This window comes from Enhydra lutris, unplaced genomic scaffold (assembly GCF_002288905.1).
Source record: "Enhydra lutris kenyoni isolate GAN:26980312 unplaced genomic scaffold, ASM228890v2 scaffoldscaffold46, whole genome shotgun sequence".
Taxonomy (NCBI): Eukaryota; Metazoa; Chordata; class Mammalia; order Carnivora; family Mustelidae; genus Enhydra; species Enhydra lutris.
Window position 1 is genome coordinate 17,165,764 of NW_019154130.1, and position 19,631 is coordinate 17,185,394.

The window sequence follows — 19,631 nt, forward strand, 5'->3', positions numbered from 1 at the left end:
CTTGAAAAGCTGACTTTGAAGTTGATAGGATCAAAAGGCCAAGAACCGACAACGCGCGCCTGACAAAGAAATAGAAGGGTAGAGGACCAGGGTCGTACTGCTCTGGCTTAAGGCTGAGGTGGTGGGATCAGCACTGGGACAGAGGGAGCCAGGGCATGGAGCAGAACATCTAGATGTGGACCAGTGTGCATGTGAGCTCAGTCTGGGACAAAGCAGGCCTTGCAGATCCCTGGGGATAGACATGCAGGGCTGGGACCCCTGCTTATCCATGTGGAATGAATGACATTGGAGCCCTACCTCACACCACACACAATGAAGACATCCAGATAGACTAAAAATCTGGTACGATGCAATGCAAAACCGTATCATTCTTTAAAGCAAATGACGGGGAACATCCACCAGGAAGGACTTGCAAATGGGAAGAGGGGATAAAAGCACGAATAAAGGAAACAGGTTGGAACACATTAAAATAAAAAACTGCTGCTTGGCAAAATGCACCATAAAAAAAGTCAAGATAGCCAAAGACAGGGAGGGTGTCTGCCGCACTTACAATGGACCAATATCCAGAACACACAGCCAGGGATGTGACTGCAGAGAAAGCAGTGCCAAGGAGCAGGGGATGGGAGGGGGCCGGGCACTTGGGGAGCAAAGGGTGGATGAGTCAGATCCACGCGGTTGTGGATGGAGATGTGAGGGGGGGAATGTATGTGGCCACGAGGGGAGATGAGGCAGCAGTTCCAAAGGGCACCGTTCAGGCAGCGGTCAACAAGCTGAGCAAAGGGGGACAGTGAGAAGTAGGCTCTCAGAGGCCGGGCAGGGAGCAGGGAAGGGAGACTGAGACACAGGTCAGCGGCAGGAAGGTCAGGCTGGGAAGGATTAAAGTACCCCCAGCCCTGCCCGCAGGGCCCCCCAGGCACTCCAGGGCATGGAAGCCGTGGGTAGATACACGTGTGAGCTTGTGAGCATCTCCTGGTCTCTGTGTACACGCCGGCCCTCAATATCTGGGCACCTGTGACTCCACACGTGTCCCTGAGCATCTGGGTGTGTGTACATGTGAGCCTGTGTGCACGTGCACACATGTGGTTAGAGAACGAGAGTTCTGGCAGCGTCCAGTGATCGCCACCTCCCTGCACTGCCTAGTCTGGTCCAGAAAGAGCTGGAAGGCAGGCAGCTAGCCTTTCTGAGCACCCATGATGTACCAAGATTTCAGTCACGCATTCTCTCGTGGAATCCCGCCCCCCCCCCCCCGCCCCTGCCGTCCTCTTAGGGCTGATGGAGGCCAGGAAGCTGCAGTCACCTCCCTGAGGTCAACCTGCTGGGGACTGGGGCACCTGGATTCACACCCTGGGTCATCAGGCTAGGGGCAGGTCAGGGTTGTTGGTGGTCGTCCTCGTCCCTCCCCCAGCCCTCGCAGTGTGGGCCAGAGGACAGCTGCATCAGCCCTGGCCCAGCCGCCTTCCCCACCACCCCCTTTCCTGGGCGGCCTCATTAGGGATTCTGCTGGTGCCACCAGCTAATTAGTGTCACGTTAATTGAGCATTCAGGAGGCTGCCACCTCCAAGGGCACAGTGTCAGCAGCAAAGGGGAATGCAGATGCGGACTGCTCCTCCCTGTGGGCTTGGGCCAGGCCCTGTGCTCAGGGACCCCTTGTGCCCTGAGGTGCCTGGGGACACCCCTCCCCCATTTCAGCAAGGTAGTGTGTGCCCTGGCTTAAGGGAAGAGGCAACAGGCAAAGAGAAATGAGAAAGAAATGACATTCGCTGAGTACCTACTGTGCCTGGCATGCCTGTAGTCCTCCCACTCCTCCCAGGGGAAAGCTACAGAACTCCACCTTACACTCAAAAACACCCAAGGTCCCCCAAGGGAACAATGTGGGAGTGTGTCCATGGCCTTGCAGGAGCCTGCCTTCAGCTGGACAGTACCTGGAGGCACTGGCATGGCCGTGGGAGGTGCCTGGGCTCCCACTGAGAACCCTGGAGCCTGGGAGCTGGCATCTCCCCCCACCGCTGCCCTGGACAACCCCCCCCCCGAAACCACCCCCATGCCTTCCTCCACTACCCCTCGGGGAGCAGGCACCACGGGTCTTACAGGGCAGAGGAGCCCATGGACTTCAGCCCACTGTGATTTGTCCATCCTTCTCCCCCTAAAGATGAGAAACCAAGGGTCCCACAGCAAGTGGTCACGCCGCGTCCCGACCCCAGCCAGGGTCCGAGCTTTGCACCGTGCCATCACTCCTGTGGAGCCCCCGCCTGGCCACCCATGCTTCTCCCCTGCTCCTGGTGGGGGGCCACCAGGGCCTGCCGAGTCCCGCTTTCCCGTCTCCCTGTAGCAACATTAAATCCCACTCAAAGGGCTGCTTTTAATTGGCTTAATATACTCGTTAATAACCACATCTCTTTAAGGCACCTGTAAAAGGCCCATAACATTAACGTAATGGCAGTGACGGCCCATCCGCACTGGCAGCCAGCCTCTTAAATTTCCTGACAGGACTTTAATGGGGGCCGTGGGGCAGGGAGGGCCCAACTCACAGGGTGGGGGCCATGGTTTCTGCACACGGAGTCTCAGTTCTGTCTGGCTTCTGCCCCTGCCTCCTCCCATGGGCCTCGGAATGGGGTGGGGGTGGGGGGAGTCAATGGACTCTGCAGACACCTGCTGGGACCCCACACATCTTCCCAGGGGTCAGGGTGGGGAGAAAGAGCTAGCTTGCCCTCAGTATTTTGCCCTGAAGACAACAGATAGTTACAGCATGGGAGCCCTGGGGGCGGGGAGGGGTGTAGAGCCCATCCCCACGGAGGCGGAAGCCAGCCACCCAGCTGGGTATAAGCCCCACTTCTTCCTCTGTCCTCCCAGGGCGGAGTTCAGGCGCCTTCTTTGCACCAGGCGGCACATGGACAGGTCCACCCAACCCCAGATTCACCCTGGAATGGTAGGAGTGGTTGGAGGGGGTGGAGGAGGGGAGGCAGACATGGAGGGTTTCCCACCAGGGTGTGGGACACAGACCAGGTGAGGTGGGTGTCCAAGGACATGAGCACAAAGCGGCATCATCCTAGCTAGGCTCTAAAGGACCCGGGAGAATTTGGTTACTGAGGAGAAGCCTGTGGAGGGAGACACCTGTCCCGAGCCACGGTGTCCGTGATGCCTGGCGACAGAGAGCATGGTCCCAGGGGACAGATGACAGAGCTCAGAACCTGGCTCACAGATCCTTTCTGTGCCACCCGAGCTCTCAAACTGGTGCTCCTTGGGCTACCTCCCAGCCAGCAGGCGTATGGTTGGGCCTACGTGGTGTCCGAACAGAATCTCAGGGGTGCGCACGCCTCTGGGCTGGGCACAGCCTCCACGCCCACCCCAGTCCCCGCCCCCCAGCCCTGATCTCCTGGCTCCTGGCCCATCCCCAGCCCCTCTGTCCTCCAGTAGTCAGCAATAACATGCGGCAGGAGGGGGCGCTCATCTGCAGTCCACACTTGACACCCTGTTCCCTGAATGTCTCCCCTCCACCTTTGAAACCCAGGGCCACCTCCCAGGCTGCCATGAGGATGTCCAAAGGGCAGGGCTGTACGGAGCTGGCACTGTGCCTGGCCCAGGGCGCTCCACCGAGGATGGCTGTCAGCACGTGAGAGGGAGCCCAGGGATACCATGGGTATGTCCAGGGCCTGTGGGAAAAGAGGGCTGCAGAGAGAGGTTAGGGTCCCATGGCCAGGGCCTTGGATGCCAGCCTGAGCAGCTCAGACTTCACACACACACACACACACACACACACACACACACACAGGCTCAACGGAGGGGTTTGTACAGAGACGCATCCGGGGGCCTGGAGGCTGTGGAGGGGACTTTAGTGAAGCCATCACCACCAGCAACCATAGCCCCCCCTGAGGATGCTCATAAAAACTCTCCCAAGACCAGCAGTAGTGTTCCATTTTACACAAGAGAAAACTGAGACCCGGAGAGAGGTAGCAGCCTGACTCAGCCCACCCTTGCCTCCCCAGCCCCCCGCACTAGGATGCCTTCTCAAAAGGCTCCCAGCTGCCCTTGGTGCTCCGCTCCCCTCCGTGGCCGGGGCCCAGGCGGGGAGCCAGGGAGGGCCTTGGGCAGCTCCAGGCCAAGGGTAGAGGAGGTGGCTTTGAAGCAGGCTGCTGTGACACAGGCGTCAAGGGCAGGGCCCTGGGAGAAAGGAGAGCTGTGCGCCTCTCCCCTACCCTCACACGACACATGGTCAGGGCCACCCCCTGGGGACTACAGAAAAGCACAGAGAACTAAAATGCCCCCCTCCCAGGCAAGACCACGCCAGCCTCAAGGGCTTTTGTCTTTAAGTCTTGGCTTGGCCCCCCCTTCGAGAGGGAAGGAGAGAGGCCAAGGGCTCGCAGGTACAGCCCCTCTGTTACCTCCTATCTCCACAGACCTGTACTGTTGGTACACCTTTGCCCATTTCATCACAACCTTCTAGAACCCAAGTTTCAATGCCCAGCAAAGCACATTTCTACTGAGGACCTGCTGGATACTCTGTCTCGTGGGGACAGTCAAGTTGCTCCCAGGACTTCGTTGTGAGGTCCCCTCTCCCTGCCCAATTTTCCACTCAGTAGCTGGAGGGGTCCCATCAAAACTCTAGGAAGGTCCTGTCCCTCCTCTGGTCCCCACCCTCCAACGCAGAGCAGGAGCCCAGGTCCTCACAGTGGACCCTCACCCCGTCTACCTTCTATGGTCCTCCCCTGCTGACGCTGCTTCCCCAGGCACGCCTGGCCCATTCCCCTTGGCCTTGGCACTTGCTGCCCCCTGCGAAGACCGCTTTTCTGTCAGAGAGCCATATAGCCCACTCCCTCACTCTGCAGCCTTCCCTCAAAGGCCACTTTATCAGAGATGCCTTCGCTGATCACAGCGTCCACACTAGGCACCCCTCCACGGGGTCACTGCGCCCCCCAGGCCCCACTGTTTTGCTTACTGTGCTTGCATAACTACCCACCCCCCGATTCAGTGACCTCCGACAGCCATCTGGTGCGCTTGGGAGAACGGACAGGGCACAGTGGGGAGGGTGTGTCTGCTCTGTGCTGCTGCTGGGAGCAGAGTGAGGGAGACCTGGGCTGGGTGCTGGAAGCTTCCGAAGGCTTGCTTCCTCCTACGTCAGTCAGGTGGTGGATGCCAGCGGTCCACTCAAACACCCACACGTGGCCCTCCGTGGGGCCAGGGCTTCCCAGAGCACTGTAGCTGGGTTCCAGGGACAGACACCCCGACAGACCGGCACAGAGCCACCTTGGTGTCTGTGCAAAGCCACGCTGCCTGTTACCGCCCAGCCAGGAGGGCCACACGGTGTCCCACCCGGCACGATCCCCACCCGCCCCGCCGGCACCCACTCCACCCACTCAGTACAGAATCGAGTAGCTGAGTTCCTTCACATTCCAGGGAAGGAAGGTGGGCCTCCACTACTTGTGGGAGGAGTGCCAAAGGATTCGTGGACAGGTTTTTAAGCTACCACGTCTGCTTTGTCCCTGTTCCTGGGGCCTGTGGCTGCCTGATGGGGTCTCAGGATTGTCGCCCCTGCGAGACTGTCAGCTCCGTGAGGGCGGGAACCTTGGTTTGCTCTGGGGGCTGCTGCTTTTCCAAGGCCCTGTGTGCTGCCTGCATAGACAAGGGCCCAGGAAGTGTCTGGACACGGGGCTGGAAAGGGGCTTTGGAGAGGCAGCTTGCCATGGGCTGTCTCCTTAGCTTAGTCCCTCCTGGGACTCATTCTTCCAAGTGTTGTGACTGGCAGCACAACAGAGGCCTCCAGTCCGGATGGGTCCATCCAGGCACAGCCTAGTGGTCCAGTAAGACATTCCTGGAGACCTACTCTGTGTCCTGTAGATGCTGGGGGACACGGCGGCAGACAGGCCAGCTAGGGAGCCCAAGTCTTGGGGGGCAGAAGGACAAGCCCAGGGCCACCGGGATCTGCTGCGGTGTCTGTGGTGACCACACCCAGGCACTAATGGGACCTCCAGGCTGGGGGTGTAGGGGTCCCCTAGTCCAGCTAGGGGGGGTAGGGGTCCCCTAGTCCAGGGAAGGCAGGGAGGGAGCAGTATCGAAGACAGGCCCTGGGGTCCCCCAGCAGGTCCCCTGCCTGCCACACATAAACCTATGAGTCCCTGACCCCATGGGGCTGTGCCATGGTGCTGAACTTGTCACTGCCCATTCCCCCCCTTCCGGCTCTCAAGAGTGCTCAGGTGCTCCAGACAAGAGATGTCGAGAAAAGCTGTGGGCCCAGAGACCAGCCTGTACTCAGTGCAGCCAAAGGGCACCCCCACCCCCATCGGCTCCCGCAAATACTGGAGGCCCCAACCCCCCCTGGAGGAGCCCTGCTGACTGGCGGGGCCCAGACGGGCCCATCCTTCAGCGAATGGGAACCGGTAACAGGCTGAACCCTTTTTACAAACCCCCTCTTCTTCTTCATCTTCTTCTTAAAGGTTTTAAACACCTAATTTATTCCATCCATTAGATAGATTTTGTAGATTTAATCATTTTCACAGTTGGTGGCTCATTGGATACTCAAGATAAACTCCAAATGAAAGTATAATGGTGAGGACAAATGAGTTTTCACACCACAATGGCAGAAACCTGCTTGGGAAGGGGGTTGAAGAGGAACAAAAATACATACAGATATAATTTTTTCCCCAGCAGCCGCTTTTGCTGACTCTGGTAGGTTACCACAGTTAATTTCACCAGTTTTGTTCATCTGTAAAATTGCATAAAAGTGACATTTTTGTGCTCATTATAGCAACTGCTGATTTATGGCTGGTAAATGAAGAGCTGGTCCCTTTTTTGCGGGACTCTCCGAGCGGCGCTAAGTGCCCATGAAATTGCTTGTATAATGTAGTTTAAATCCAATCTCGGAGAAAGATTCCCCCGTTGGCCAAAGTGACATTTCCATTCTCCACACCGAGTTTATTTTAGGCCACTTAGGAGGGGGCTGCCCCAGGCAGGGTCAAGGATGGAGGCCTGTGGCCTGCTAGGGGTCAGCTCCACCTGCTGGCCCAGATTAGGACCAAGGGATGGAGGGGCACTGGCCCAGGCTCCTTGGGATGCTGAGGGCTGCCTGCCTCTTCCCTCCCTGCTGCCCTGCCCAGGTCAGACCACATTCCTGCACCTCAGGGCAGAGAGGAATGACCTCCCTGACATGCATGCCTGGGCCTCCCTCTCCCGTGTCAAACCTCGCCTGGCTGCCGATGGCCTGGGACAGGGTTTCTCCAACACTCTCTGCGCACAGAGGTGGTCCTGTGCACTGTAGGTTGTCCCATAGCATCCCAGGCTACTACCCACTGGACCCCCGTAGCTGGGGTGGCGGCTCCCCCAACCCAAGTGTGAGGACCAAGTACATCCCCAGAATGGCTAATGTGCCCTCAGGGTGGGGTGGGGGAAGCCACTGCCCTACCTCACGCCCTCCCAGGCCACCTCTCTCTCCCGACTGTCAACTGTCAACTGTCACCCTTGGCTTCTGCTTTCATTCTGAATTACAGTTCCCACTTGGGATAGGCTTCCTCACCCCTGGACCTTTGCCTGTGCTGTTTTCTTTTGCCTGATATGTGTTTCTCTGCTCTCTCCTCACCCCTTTCAACATTGCCTTAACTGGGATGCTCTTTCTTCTAGAAAGCCATCTGCTTTCCGAAGCTGGCCTGAGTGAGCCCCCCCCACACCCCAACATGCCTGTGCCTTCCCATTGCAGCACATACCTTGCCGAGATTGGCTGTGAGCCCAACAAGGGGACCAGGGCTGAGGCTCTGGAAGGATGGGATGTGGGGTGAGGCCTTCCAACCGAGGGGGAGGAGGGCAGGTGATGGGGTCAGCACTCCACCCAGCCCCCATGCCAGGCCCACCTGTGGTCAGAAAGGGCAGCCTGAGCCACTACCCCTTCTTCCCCAGGAAGGCCCTTGTCCCAGGCAGATGGGAGGGTATTACCACTTCTGCCTAGAGAGCACCTGCTTCTGCTGACGCACCCCACCACGCACAACTCATTGGAAATTGCAGCCACCCTGGGAGGCAGTGTCCCCAGGAGCATCATGCCCATTTTACAGATGAGGAAACAGAGCCACAGTGTGGGGAAGCCTCATTCTCAAGTCCCCAGTGGGTTCCAGGGGTGCTCATGGGGCAGGAGGAAGGCAATGTGCTGTGGAGACCTTGAGGGGTCCCCTCGCCCAAGGGCCCAGAGAGGTCGCCCCTTCCCAGCACCGACTGTGAGCCTCACACCCTCTGCTCAGCCCCTTGGCACAGCCCCTCCCCCAAGCCACCCTGCAAGACTGGCATAATTATGCCTGATGCCTATTCCACAGGTGGGGAAAATGAGGCTCAGCCAGACCATTTGCCCAGAGCCACAAAGCCCCACAACCAGACAGGATTCTACCCAGTGCGCTGGTTCTAAACCCCAGGGTCTTCCCAACTATTTCTTGGGAGGCCCCTGCTCCCTTCTCCACCCGCGGAGGGTCCTGGGCAATGCTGAGGAATATCTCAGGCCCAGGGAGGGGCTTTGGATGAGAGAAGGGGGCCTGCCCACCAGCAACCCACCCGCCCCATAGAAGGCACCAGTTGTGCCACCAAGACTAGGACAGTCAGCCTGTCACACAAAGTGCACCCTTCAGCCCCATGCCGACCGCATGCAGAAAAGGCAGGGGTTACACCACTGGCCTTGCAGTTGACAGGGAGGGTTTGGGCAGCCGGGGTGGGTAAACTTCCCCCTCACCTGCCTGCTGATGTTGCAAAGGCTGGAAGCTGACGCAGCAGCTGCTGCCTGCACCATGTCCCCCCGTTCTAGGCCTTGTGCTCTGCTCCTGGAGCAGCACGCTTAACCGTCCCACAGAGGGTGGCAGGTCATCATCACCCCATTTTACAGATGAGGAAAGGGAGGCACAGACAGGATAATGAAGCAATAGGAGGAATAGCCTCCTGGCGGTGTAGTATTAAGACAGGTGACACCGAGCATCACTGAGGCTGCAGAGCCCCTGGAATGTCGGCTCTGCGGGGGAGCGGAGCCTGGGACAGTCTCCTGGGCAGACTGCGGGTATCTTCTCCTAGAGCTGCAGAGTCATCTGCCCCGAATCCCCCTGCTGGGCATAGTCCCAACAGAAGTCACAGGATAACGTGTACATGAGGACATATGGTGCTAAGTGTGTTGCCCCCAATGCCATCAACAGGAGCAAGGATGAGTACATTGTGATGGTTGCATCCCACACGAGGGACCACAGGGCAGTGAGAACGCATGGACCATGCCACCTGGGCATATCCCACAAGCCACCCTAAGTGGCAGAGGCCTGTATGGGTGGGGACGCATAGCAGGATTCCATCCCGCCTGACACTGCCGTCAGAAGTCAGGACAGCTGTTTGCTTGGGCAGGGGCGCAGGGGGCTCTGGGGGACTGGCCGTGTCCCATCGCTTGGCCGCAGGGGTGTTGCAGGAGTGCATTCAGTCTGTGCAAGTTCAGCTGAGGACGTGCGCTTTCCTTCCCGTACTTGACGCTAGATGTGCCGCTTTGGAGTGTAGATGGAACAAGCTGGAGGAGCGAGGGGATGGGACAGATGGGGAACCGATAGAGGGAGGGGCAGAGTGAGCCCCGCTGCGGGTAGCGGGCCATGGGCTCCCTGGGTCACAGAGGCGGCTCTCACCTGTGCTTTCCTCTCCCGCTTGTCCCCGCAGGTGAGACAGTGGCCAGCTCCATGCATTCGTCCCGCTACCCGAGCCCGGCTGAGCTGGACGCCTATGCGGAGAAGGTGGCCAACAGCCCACTGTCCATCAAGATCTTCCCCACCAACATCCGGGTGCCCCAGCACAAGCATCTCGGCCGCACCGTCAACGGCTATGACACCAGCGGCCAGCGCTATAGCCCCTACCCACAGCATGCTGCCGGCTACCAGGGCCTACTGGCCATCGTCAAGGCCGCTGTGTCCTCCTCTGGCGCCGCTGCGCCCACCGGGCCCGCCAAGAGCGTGCTCAAGAGCGCCGAGGGCAAGCGGACCAAGCTGTCGCCGGCCGCCGTGCAGGTGGGCATCGCGCCCTACCCGGCGCCCAGCACTCTGGGGCCCTTGGCCTACCCCAAGCCCCCCCGAAGCACCTGCCCCGCCGCCCGGCCTGCCCGCGGCTGCTGCCACTGCCGCCTCCATCATCCCCCTGCCTGGCCGCGGCCTGCCCTTGCCGCCTTCCAACCTGCCCTCCATCCACAGTATCCTGTACCAGCTCAACCAGCAGTGCCAGGCCCCGGGCGCCGCGCCTGCCGCCTGCCAGGCTGTGGCCGGTCCCCACCCCAGCCCGGCCAAGCATGGCCCCGTGCCCAGCTTCCCCGGCATGGCCTATGCGGCCGCTGCCGGCCTGCCTGACTGCCGGAAGGGCGCCGAGCTGGGCCAGGGAAGCGCAGCGGCCTTGACGTTGGCTGGGGCCACCAAGCCTGCAGGGTACGCAGATGGGGGCCTGGATTACCTGCTGTGGCCGCAGAAGCCGCCCCCGCCACCGCCCCAGCCACTGCGGGCCTACAGTGGCGGCACAGTAGCCAGCAAGTCTCCGGAGGCCTGCGGGGGGCGGGTTTATGAGAGGGCCGGCGGGTCGCCCCTCAACTGCGGCCTGGGGCTGCCCACTGGCTTCACTGTGGGCCAGTACTTCGCCGCCCCCTGGAACAGCGTGCTGGTGACCCCCACCAGCGACTGCTACAACCCGGCGGCGGCTGTGGCGGTCACCGAGCTGGGGCCGGGGGCGGCCCGGGAGCTGGCAGGGCCCCCCGCCGAGGCACTCTCGGGCCTGCCCAGCAAGAGCGTGTGCAACACAGCGGTGCTGAGCAGCAGCCTGCAGTCGCTGGAGTATCTCATCAATGACATCCGGCCGCCCTGCATCAAGGAGCAGATGCTGGGCAAGGGCTACGAGACCGTGGCTGTGCCCCGGCTGCTCGACCACCAGCATGCCCACATCCGCCTGCCCGTCTACAGATAAGGCCCACCCGGCAGCCACACGGACAGACGGACAGGGTGCCGAGCGGGGAGGCAGGCCGCGGAACAGGGTGGGCGGTGCACAGGGGCGCCCGGCCTCACCCTGGGCCCGAGTGCCCATGGATGCCCACAGGGAAGCCAGGCAGGCTGCTGCCACACAGCCACCTGATGGGGAGGAACACGACGGCCAGGCTCCCCAAGGCCCCTCCCTGCCACCGGCTGCCCTAGGACACAGGGAGGGCCCAGGGCAGCTGCTGACGTCCACCACTGCCTCCATCCAAGCCAGCAGAGGCAGGGAGACAGAAACCACTTTAAGACAGGAATGGTTCTTTCTGGCTTTCCCAGGAGAGGAGCTCAGGCCAGGGTGGGATACAGGAGGAAATGTGACAGTCTAGAGTCAGGGTGGGGTCAGAGCAGCCCCCCGGGGGTCAGACATCTCCCACCATGAGCTCCCCAGTCTCCTGGAAACGGAGCAGAGAAGGGGTATAGAAAGTCACAGGGCCTACAGTGTCCCCCACTGGCTAATCCAGGTGAAGACCACTCTAATATAGGCTCCAAGGACTACCAGTCCCCCCTGCTCCTTCTCCTCCGGATTCTCCTCCTACCATTCCTTCCCAACACAGAATTGTACCCCATTCCCACCCTCTCCAAACCCTGTACTACCACCTTCCCCCTTCTGTTCACATCTTACAGGGCTGCTGGGCACAGCAGTACAGGCTGTGCACTGCACAAGGGCACCTCGTCCAAGGAGACACCATTTGCATCCTAGACTTGTATATTTATTATGGCAATTTTCTGAATCTTGAGGAAGGGGCGCCATTTTCCCTATTCGCACAAAGGCACCACAGGGGCTAACAGTGGGCCTGCCATCTTAGACATCAGTCAGAGGGAACCTACCCTGCCACCTTCTGGGGTTTTCCTAGGAGCCAGCGAGGAGGTGACCTACTGGTTTTAGTTGGGAGACCCAATCCAACTCCCTTTCAGCAAGCTGCCCTCCAAAGCCTGCTGGGCACCATCAAGGGTTGGGGGAGAGAGGCAGGCAGGGATCCCTCTCTACCCACCCCGCCCACCCCCGGTTACATCCCCAAGGCCCGAATTCCCTGAGCCCTGGCCCCTCTGGCACTCCGGAAGCGGTACTGTATCTCTCCAAGGCCTGTTCAAGCACTAAGTGCATTTACAAATCTCTGAGAATGTTTTTTTTTTATACTAAAATTGACCATTATATTCTACTGTGAGAAGTGCAGTCTGCACTATATTGTTTTAAAAACGAAGAGAAAGAAAAAAGAAGGAAAACACAGATGGTGTCTCAGCTGTGGAATTGTTCTGTAGCTCCTGTTTTGTTCTTTCTGCCTTCCCTCCCTTAGGAGTAGAACGGGGCCATCTCCTCCCCAGCCGACCCAGCACAGAATCCCGAGGAAGCGGGCCAGGGGTGCCCACTGCACCAGGCATTCCGTGGGTCATTTACTTTTCCAGCTCTTGAGAGGGGGACGCTGTCATGTACCCTGTTCACGTGCCAGCACCCAGGCTAAAGGCCTCTGGGCCACGGCCAGCGATCAGTCTGTAGCGTGGCTGAGGCAGAACCAAGCCCGGGCCCAGTGGCTCTTCCCTGAATGGTCTGGGGATGGTGTCCCCCATGTCGCACTACATTCCTTTCCAGCTTCTCCTCTGTCTCCGACACTCTCCAAGCTTCCTTAGGGGGGCAGTGCGACTGCGGGCAGGCCAAAGAGGCTGGGCAGCCCCAGCACACACCCACCCAGGCCCATGTGCCGGGTCGGGGGCAGGGGATCTGCAGGAGACCACCCAAGGTACTTCATGTTTATCAGCAATCCATTTGTGCTGGGCCTTTTCATACACACTATCTCCCTGGAGCCTCACCACATCCTTGCAAGGTAGTAGGTGTTTGAGAGGAAGAAACCGAGGCTCAGATGTGAAGTGACCTGCCTAAGGTCACACAGCAAGTCTGAAAAATGGGGCTTTGAACCCCATGGTTTGGACTCTTCTTTACAGCCTGTCTCTGCCTTAATTGCCCAGGCATGGGGGAGCCTGCCGTCTGGCCTGGGGGGGGGACCTGGAGAGCCCCCAGTTTGATGCAGGCCTCCCCTGCTACGCACACAGCCATACCTGGGTGCCAGGACAGGACCCAAGCCCTTCGGAACTGGGTCAGTGAACCAAGCGTAGCACCCCGCACGCCCCGGGGGAGCAGTCCAGGGGTCGTGCTGGGTGACCAGCTACATAGAAGGCCTCTAGGAGTGACCATAAGTGGTATGCAAGCGGCAGCTGACTGAGCGCTTCACTGATCTCCCAAAACAGCCTCACAACAGCGCCATCAGGGGTGTGACAAAATCATCCCCATTTTACAGACGAGAACACAGAACCTGAGAACGGCTGCAAGGACGGTAAAAGGAAGCCAGGTTCCGGCATCAGGTCCCACACCCCGGATCAGGCCGCCTCCAGACACCCCAGACACTCCAGCAGCCTCTCCCCTCACATGGAGCCGAAGCCCACCTGTGGCCTCACAGCACCCCGGGGGAGCCCAAGAGGCAGGCAGCCCGGAGGCCCAGCCTCTGGCCTGAACTAGAAGCAGGTTGGAATCCTGGCTTTGCTACTTGGAGTGACCATAACCCAGACAGGGAATTCAAGGGTACAAAAGCACAGGGCAAGAACTTGGGGTCTAGAGCCAGGTTTAGGGCTGGATGGTGGCCTGTGGCTTGGCTGTTCCCAGGGGCCCAACCCACGCTGGGATATCAGGGGAGAGCAAGGAGGCAAGACTGGAGGCACCCCTCTAACTAGGCCAGGTCCCCCATCTGGAGATGTGGGCTGAGGACGGACCTGCCTCCGATCTGGGAAAACCTCGCCCTCCATGGGCAGGGTCTGTGGGTCTACACGTAGCGCAGTGGGAGTACATGGCACAGACAGTCTGGCTGGGGTTCTAGCCCTGTCCTAGCACCACCGGCTCCCAGGTGCCTTGGCCGGGCTCCTTCCTGGGAGCAGGGCTGGCTTATCTCAATGGGCCCTCCAGCGTGCAGCACCCCTGCACTCCATTCACATAATCACCTTGGACTACCTGCCACTTTGGAGGGGCAGGGTGGGTGATGATGACATCACCATCAATGCTACAATGCCCACGGTCACTGCCAGCAGACGGGTCCCCAGACTTGGTGCTAAATGGTATCTAGTCCCCTATAGATCATGCAACATGACACAGGTGCACGTCTCCATGGCAGAGGTGGGGCGAGTGAGGCCCCTGGAAGGCCAATCACTTTGCCCAAGGTCAGCTGAGGGTGGAGAATGGAGAAGCAGCTGGGACAGAATCCGGGCCTGACTCCAAGCCTGCCCTGGGAGTGGGCTGCACTTTGCAGAGAACATAGAACTACCACCACGCCCCGAAATATGGCCAATTCGCTCCAGTGCGTCCGTCCAGCCTTGGGTCCTGCACTCCCGGGGGCAGGACTTCGTGCTGGGTGAAGGCTCAGAGTGGGGGAATCTGCCATCTGTCTGCCCCCCACCTCAGGCAGAGCTGCAAGCCTTCTTCTAGGTCTTCTGGGGCGACACTGGGCTCCTTCTCTCCCTTTAGCGGTCTTGCGCTCACACCCCTTAGTGTCCGAGGTGGTCGCCACATATGGCTGGCACATAACCGCCACTATGTGACGCCTATTGTCATTAACAACTGCTAGGAGAGCATCACCCCATCTCACACTGACATCAGAGCAGCCCCAGAGGGGCATGAAAGCTTGAGCAAGTACATGAGTGGAGCCGCCACAAGGAACACTCACCTTTCCAGGGTAGCTCTGTGCTTTCCCGACTCGTATAGGCCGGCCTTCCGTGCACCTCCCCACTCCTGGACAGGGGAAGCAGACAAGGTGAACCCCTGACCTTGCGTGGCAACAGCCAGAGACTTCAGCTTGGAACCTACACTGGGGCTTCCTGAGGGGCGGGACTCAGCCCGCCAACGTGGGTTTCACGTGCACGCTTCCCACTGCCCCGCCCACTGCGCAATCCAGACGGCCTTCAAGGGCCCTCGGGGACCCCACCTGCCCCTGCTCGGGCCTGGAAGGTGTGGCCCAGACAGGGGGACCTATGGTCAGAGGATTTTTTTCTTTCTTTCTTTTCTTTCTTTTTTTTTTTTTTTAAAGATTTTATCATTTGAGAGCGCGTCTGGGAGGGGTTGGGGGGTTGGGGGAGGGTCAGAGGGAAAAGCAGACTCCCCGCTGAGGAGGGAGACCAACATGGAGCTCTATCCCAGGACCCGGGGATGATGACCCAAGCTGAAGGCAGATGCTTAACCAAATGAGCCACCCAGATGCCGCATGGATTTATATTTAAATCACCACCATGGGCCAGCTCCCTAAGAGAGTGGTAGTGGGAGGGGAGGGGGCAGGAAAAGTGGCCCTCCTTGACGCCGTATGTGACCCTGGGCGGACTTGTGTGGCCTGAGACCCGATTCCAAATCTATCAGAGGAGGTGGTGGCCTCTGAAGACCTGGGATGTCCACAGGTGACGTGTGATAAGGATGACAGGGCAAATGAGTCCCGAGGCAGTCCCAGGGCAGTGGGGCCTAGGGGCTGAGGATCAGACAGACCTGGTTCCCTCATGAGCACCCGGTCTTTGGCAAGTGACCACCCCTCTTTGAGCTGCCTCTTTTTCCACTGCAAAGAGCAAGCACATTACAACCACCAGGGGTTGAATATTGGAAACAGGTGGTCAGGTTCCTAGGGGACAGAGCCTCCTTGGGAGAAGATGCCCCAAAAGTTAGGCGTGTTACTTCTGTCATCACCTGGTCCAGCTGCTTTCACCTTGGAAAATGGGTTTCTAGGTTAAAAGAATTAAAGAAACAGATGCATCCCCCTTCCCCCACCTTAGAGCTGCACAAATCATATTAGCATATTAAAGGCTCTGAAAAGTCCTTCAGGCAAGGTACCCTTTTAGCTTTAACCCAGCATTTCCCTAATATTTTTGATCACCTAAGTTTTTGTTTCTATCCATTAACATCCCAAGGAACAATACTTCAGGAAATATAGAGTCCTACCTCTTGTGTTGCAGTTAGGGAAACTGAGTAAGCTCCTTCTCTCTGGTGATGTGTGGCCCTCAGTTTCCCCAGCTGGTGGAGCAAGGACTGGACTCCAACCCTGACCTGGAGTCATTGGGCCTCAGTTCTGGGGCCACCACATCCTAATTGGTCTTTGTTCACTGTGTTGTGCTAGGCCCAAAGGAGAGAAGAGACCCGCAAGGAGAGAGAAGGAATCCCTCCTTTGACAAGTGGGGGTGTACCCAGATTTTGAAAATGAGGTTCAGAGAGGGAAGGCAACTTGCCTGAGGGCACACAGCAACTAGGTTCTAGACTGTCCAGGGGCAGATCTGGGCTGCCTTCTCTCCTTGTTGGGAGGTGAGGGAATTCCTGAACTCAGAGCCTCAGGGTGCTCCTAATGGAGAGCTCAGTGAGGGGCTCTTCCTGACCAAGTTGGCTGGTTCTAGGTTCCCTCCCGCCCCTGCAGAGCAGGCCACTGGGTATGACTACAGCGGCCCCTGGTGGCCAAACTCGAGGATCAGCCGTCCCACCCTGCACTGGCCAAAGGCTGATCTGTGGGATTTGGTGGCTGCATCCCAAAAGGAGGCGGGGGAGAGGGTAAGAACAAGCGAGACTCTCTGATGTCACAGAGCACCTCGAGATGCTGAGAAGGCTGTCTGCTGGAATCTGGGTACCTGGGTTCCATTCCCAGCTCCATCCAACCTCCCCTGTCCTCACCTGTTGGAACCCATTACAGGCTGTTACAGTGGAGAAATGGATGACCACATGCTTTAGAAAGGCCAAAACACCATGTAAAGACAATCCTACAAATCCCTAGAAGGGTTCTCCTCCTAAGACAGAGGGGGCAAATCCTGACTCCACCACATCTAGGCTGTGTGATCTTAGGCAAGTGTGTTTACTTCATTGGGGCTCACTTTCCTCATCTGTAAAATAGGAATCAAAACATATTCTTGTACCTGCAGGAATTGGGCAAGGTATCAGGAAACCCTGACTTGCTGGTTTAAATGAGAAAGAAAAATTATCTCTAACAATCATAAGAAGCCCTAAGGTAGGGAGGTAGGATGGCCCCAGGGTTGGTTAATTCAGCAGCTCAATGGTATCATCAAAGATCTCTTTCCATCTTCTATTCTACCCAACACTTTCATGGTCACAAAATGGCTGCTACAGTTCCAGGCATCACATCATAAACCCGACAGTGCCCAGCAAAGACAGCGTCTTCCTAGATTTCTCTTATTTTCCCAGGATCCCCCCTCCTTCGGCAGACTTCCCCTTTTGTCTCATAGGTCAGAAATCATAGGTTCACGTGGTAATTCCCCAACCAATCCCTAGTAAGGGAAATAGAGTCACAGTGGTTGGCCTAGGGAAGCTCCTGACTGTGGAGCAGAGTGGAGAACTCTGAACAAAACAGGTGCTGCGAAGAAGGAAGGGGGACATGGTTTCTGGAGGGACATCCAACACCCGTCCTCCCGTTCCCACACATGGCTCCTGAGACGTGAACACCAAACACTGAGTACAGTGCCTACCAGCACATGATCACCTGCTTCCTCCCCACATGGTTTCCCTCCAAGAAGAGAAGATGCCCAGCTCGCCTGCCTTGTCTGGGCTTGGGTCTCTGCAGCCAGTGCCCTTTCCATCCTGTCCTCTGCCTCCACCACCATCCCTCCTTTTGCTTCATCTCATGAACCTGGGGTGAACGAAGATCTCCCCATTGTCCCGATGGCTTTGTGCTCCTAAAAATGAAAAGGTAAGGGGTGCTTGATTCTCACACCAATGCTTTTGCCAGGGAGTCAACAATTAATAACAGTATGAACAGAGGCCCGAAGTCTTTAACGGCTCCGTCCAAACAACTGAAATGATCAAAACACACGTCTTCTGGGCGAGGTGTGGAGACTGCCGGCTACAACGTTATTATATTTGGAAATGTCAGGAGTGTGCGTTCCGGGGAGATGAACAGTGTGGTTGAAAATGGCTTTTGATTTTTAAAAAATCCCCAGCATTCATCTAAAACAATAATAACAGCTAATAATAACAGGGCATGTAATAATGAAGTATTCATAGGCATAAGCGGTAATTGTTCAATTAAGATCTGAGAGTTTCCGAGACTGTCTTTTCTGATGGGGTCCCATTGTTTTTGACTCTAGTAGCACTAATTATTTCCCAGTAGTGCTTTAAAGTTGAGATGAAAAAAGCCCTCCTGTCAAATATGACATATAAGTGCTTTATCATTATTAAATACACATACACGCACATAATAAGAAATCCGGGTTGGAATAAAGTTAGGGGTATGTTCAAAGAGCGAGAGGGTTCTAAACAGGAGCTGACAGTCTCGGGGGCTGAGCGAAAGTGGCAGGCGACAGCTAGGGGCTTCAGAGCAAAGGAGGGACCTGGCCTTGTCACCTGTCACCTGTCGGGGGTCAGAGTGCATTCTCTCCAGGATGGGCTCTGAGGGCAGAATGTAGGCGTTCAACTTCCCAGCCAGGTGCCCTGGGCAAAAGTCTTCACCTCTCTGAGCCCTGTCTTCCTCATCCGAAACATGGGGGGCAGTGCACATTCTGTAATCATTAGTTGTTGCTGCAAAAGTGATGCCTGCCCTTAAAAAAAAAAAAAAAAGTAACTACCACAAAAACTCATTGGCATGGGAGAACAACTCCTTCTCATGCATCTTCGGGGTTCCTCTGTGGTCACCCGGGCTTGCTGCGCTCCACGGATCTTGCAGCCTCCTTTGGGGGAGCCTAGCCCAGGCATGTCCGCTGATTAAAACAAATCTCTTAGTCAAGCCAGGGATGCAAAATTCTGCTTTGTGCACAGTGGGAGAACACCATAAGGCTATCTTGCAAATGCACGGGCAGAGGCAGGAGCGGGGAAGGGGGGGGCACCGACCCGGTCTGGCACAGGTACCCATGTTGCAACTTTCCTCGGGAAGTGCCCCCATTCCAGTCCCTGTGGTCTGGGGGAAGCCCATGCCATCCCCGGCTCCAGCTCGGCCTCTCGGTGGTCCTGAGAGATTAGCAGGTATTGGAGAGCCATTGGGGCGGAGGGTGGGCATCTGGAAAAAGGCCTGCAGCCACTGCTAGCGGGCCCAGTCAGTATGGATCCCCGGCAGGAGAAACTACCTTTCTCCGTATGCCTGTGGGCTTTAGGACTTTGTGGCTTCCTGCCTGCTGATTGGCTGAAGCAGGAGACACGTGACACTATTCTGGCCAATAACACAAGAGGGGAGGTCGTTCAGCGACAGGTTTCCGCCCTCCTAAAAAGAGACACAAGGAGAACCACCACCATTACTGTTCTCACACCAACGTTACCCTTCCAGCCAATATTACTCTGCCCATGTGCATTACTCTCCTCCCACCAACATTATCCTTCCCCACCAATATTACTCTTTTCACCAATATTCCTCTCTTCCCATCCTGAATCCATCCACGAGCTTTACTCTCCCCACCAATATTAATCTGCACCAGCATTACTTTCCTGCCATCAACATTATTCTTCCCACCTGCAGGGGAATAATAATACTCTCTCCCCCGCATAATACCCTTCCCCCCCAAGTAATACCCTTTCCATCAATATTACTCTCCCCAACATTACTCATGCTCACCAATATTACTCTTCCCACTGACATGAAGCCACACCAGCATTACTTCCTACCAACTTTACTTTTCCTCACCATTACTCTTCCCACCTGC

At 57.4% G+C, this 19,631-nt stretch overlaps 1 protein-coding gene across 1 annotated transcript in view; it reads left to right on the forward strand.

Annotated features, from left to right (window-relative positions):
* Positions 1-11,316, forward strand: part of LOC111156506 (family with sequence similarity 222 member A) — a 52,655-nt gene extending 41,339 nt beyond the window's left edge. Inside the window, 2 exon segments of the mRNA XM_022517445.1 lie at positions 9,646-10,046; positions 10,048-11,316. Coding sequence (XP_022373153.1) covers positions 9,646-10,046; positions 10,048-10,926 — 1,280 coding nt within the window. The 3' untranslated portion in view covers positions 10,927-11,316.
* The last annotated feature ends 8,315 nt before the right edge of the window (positions 11,317-19,631 follow it).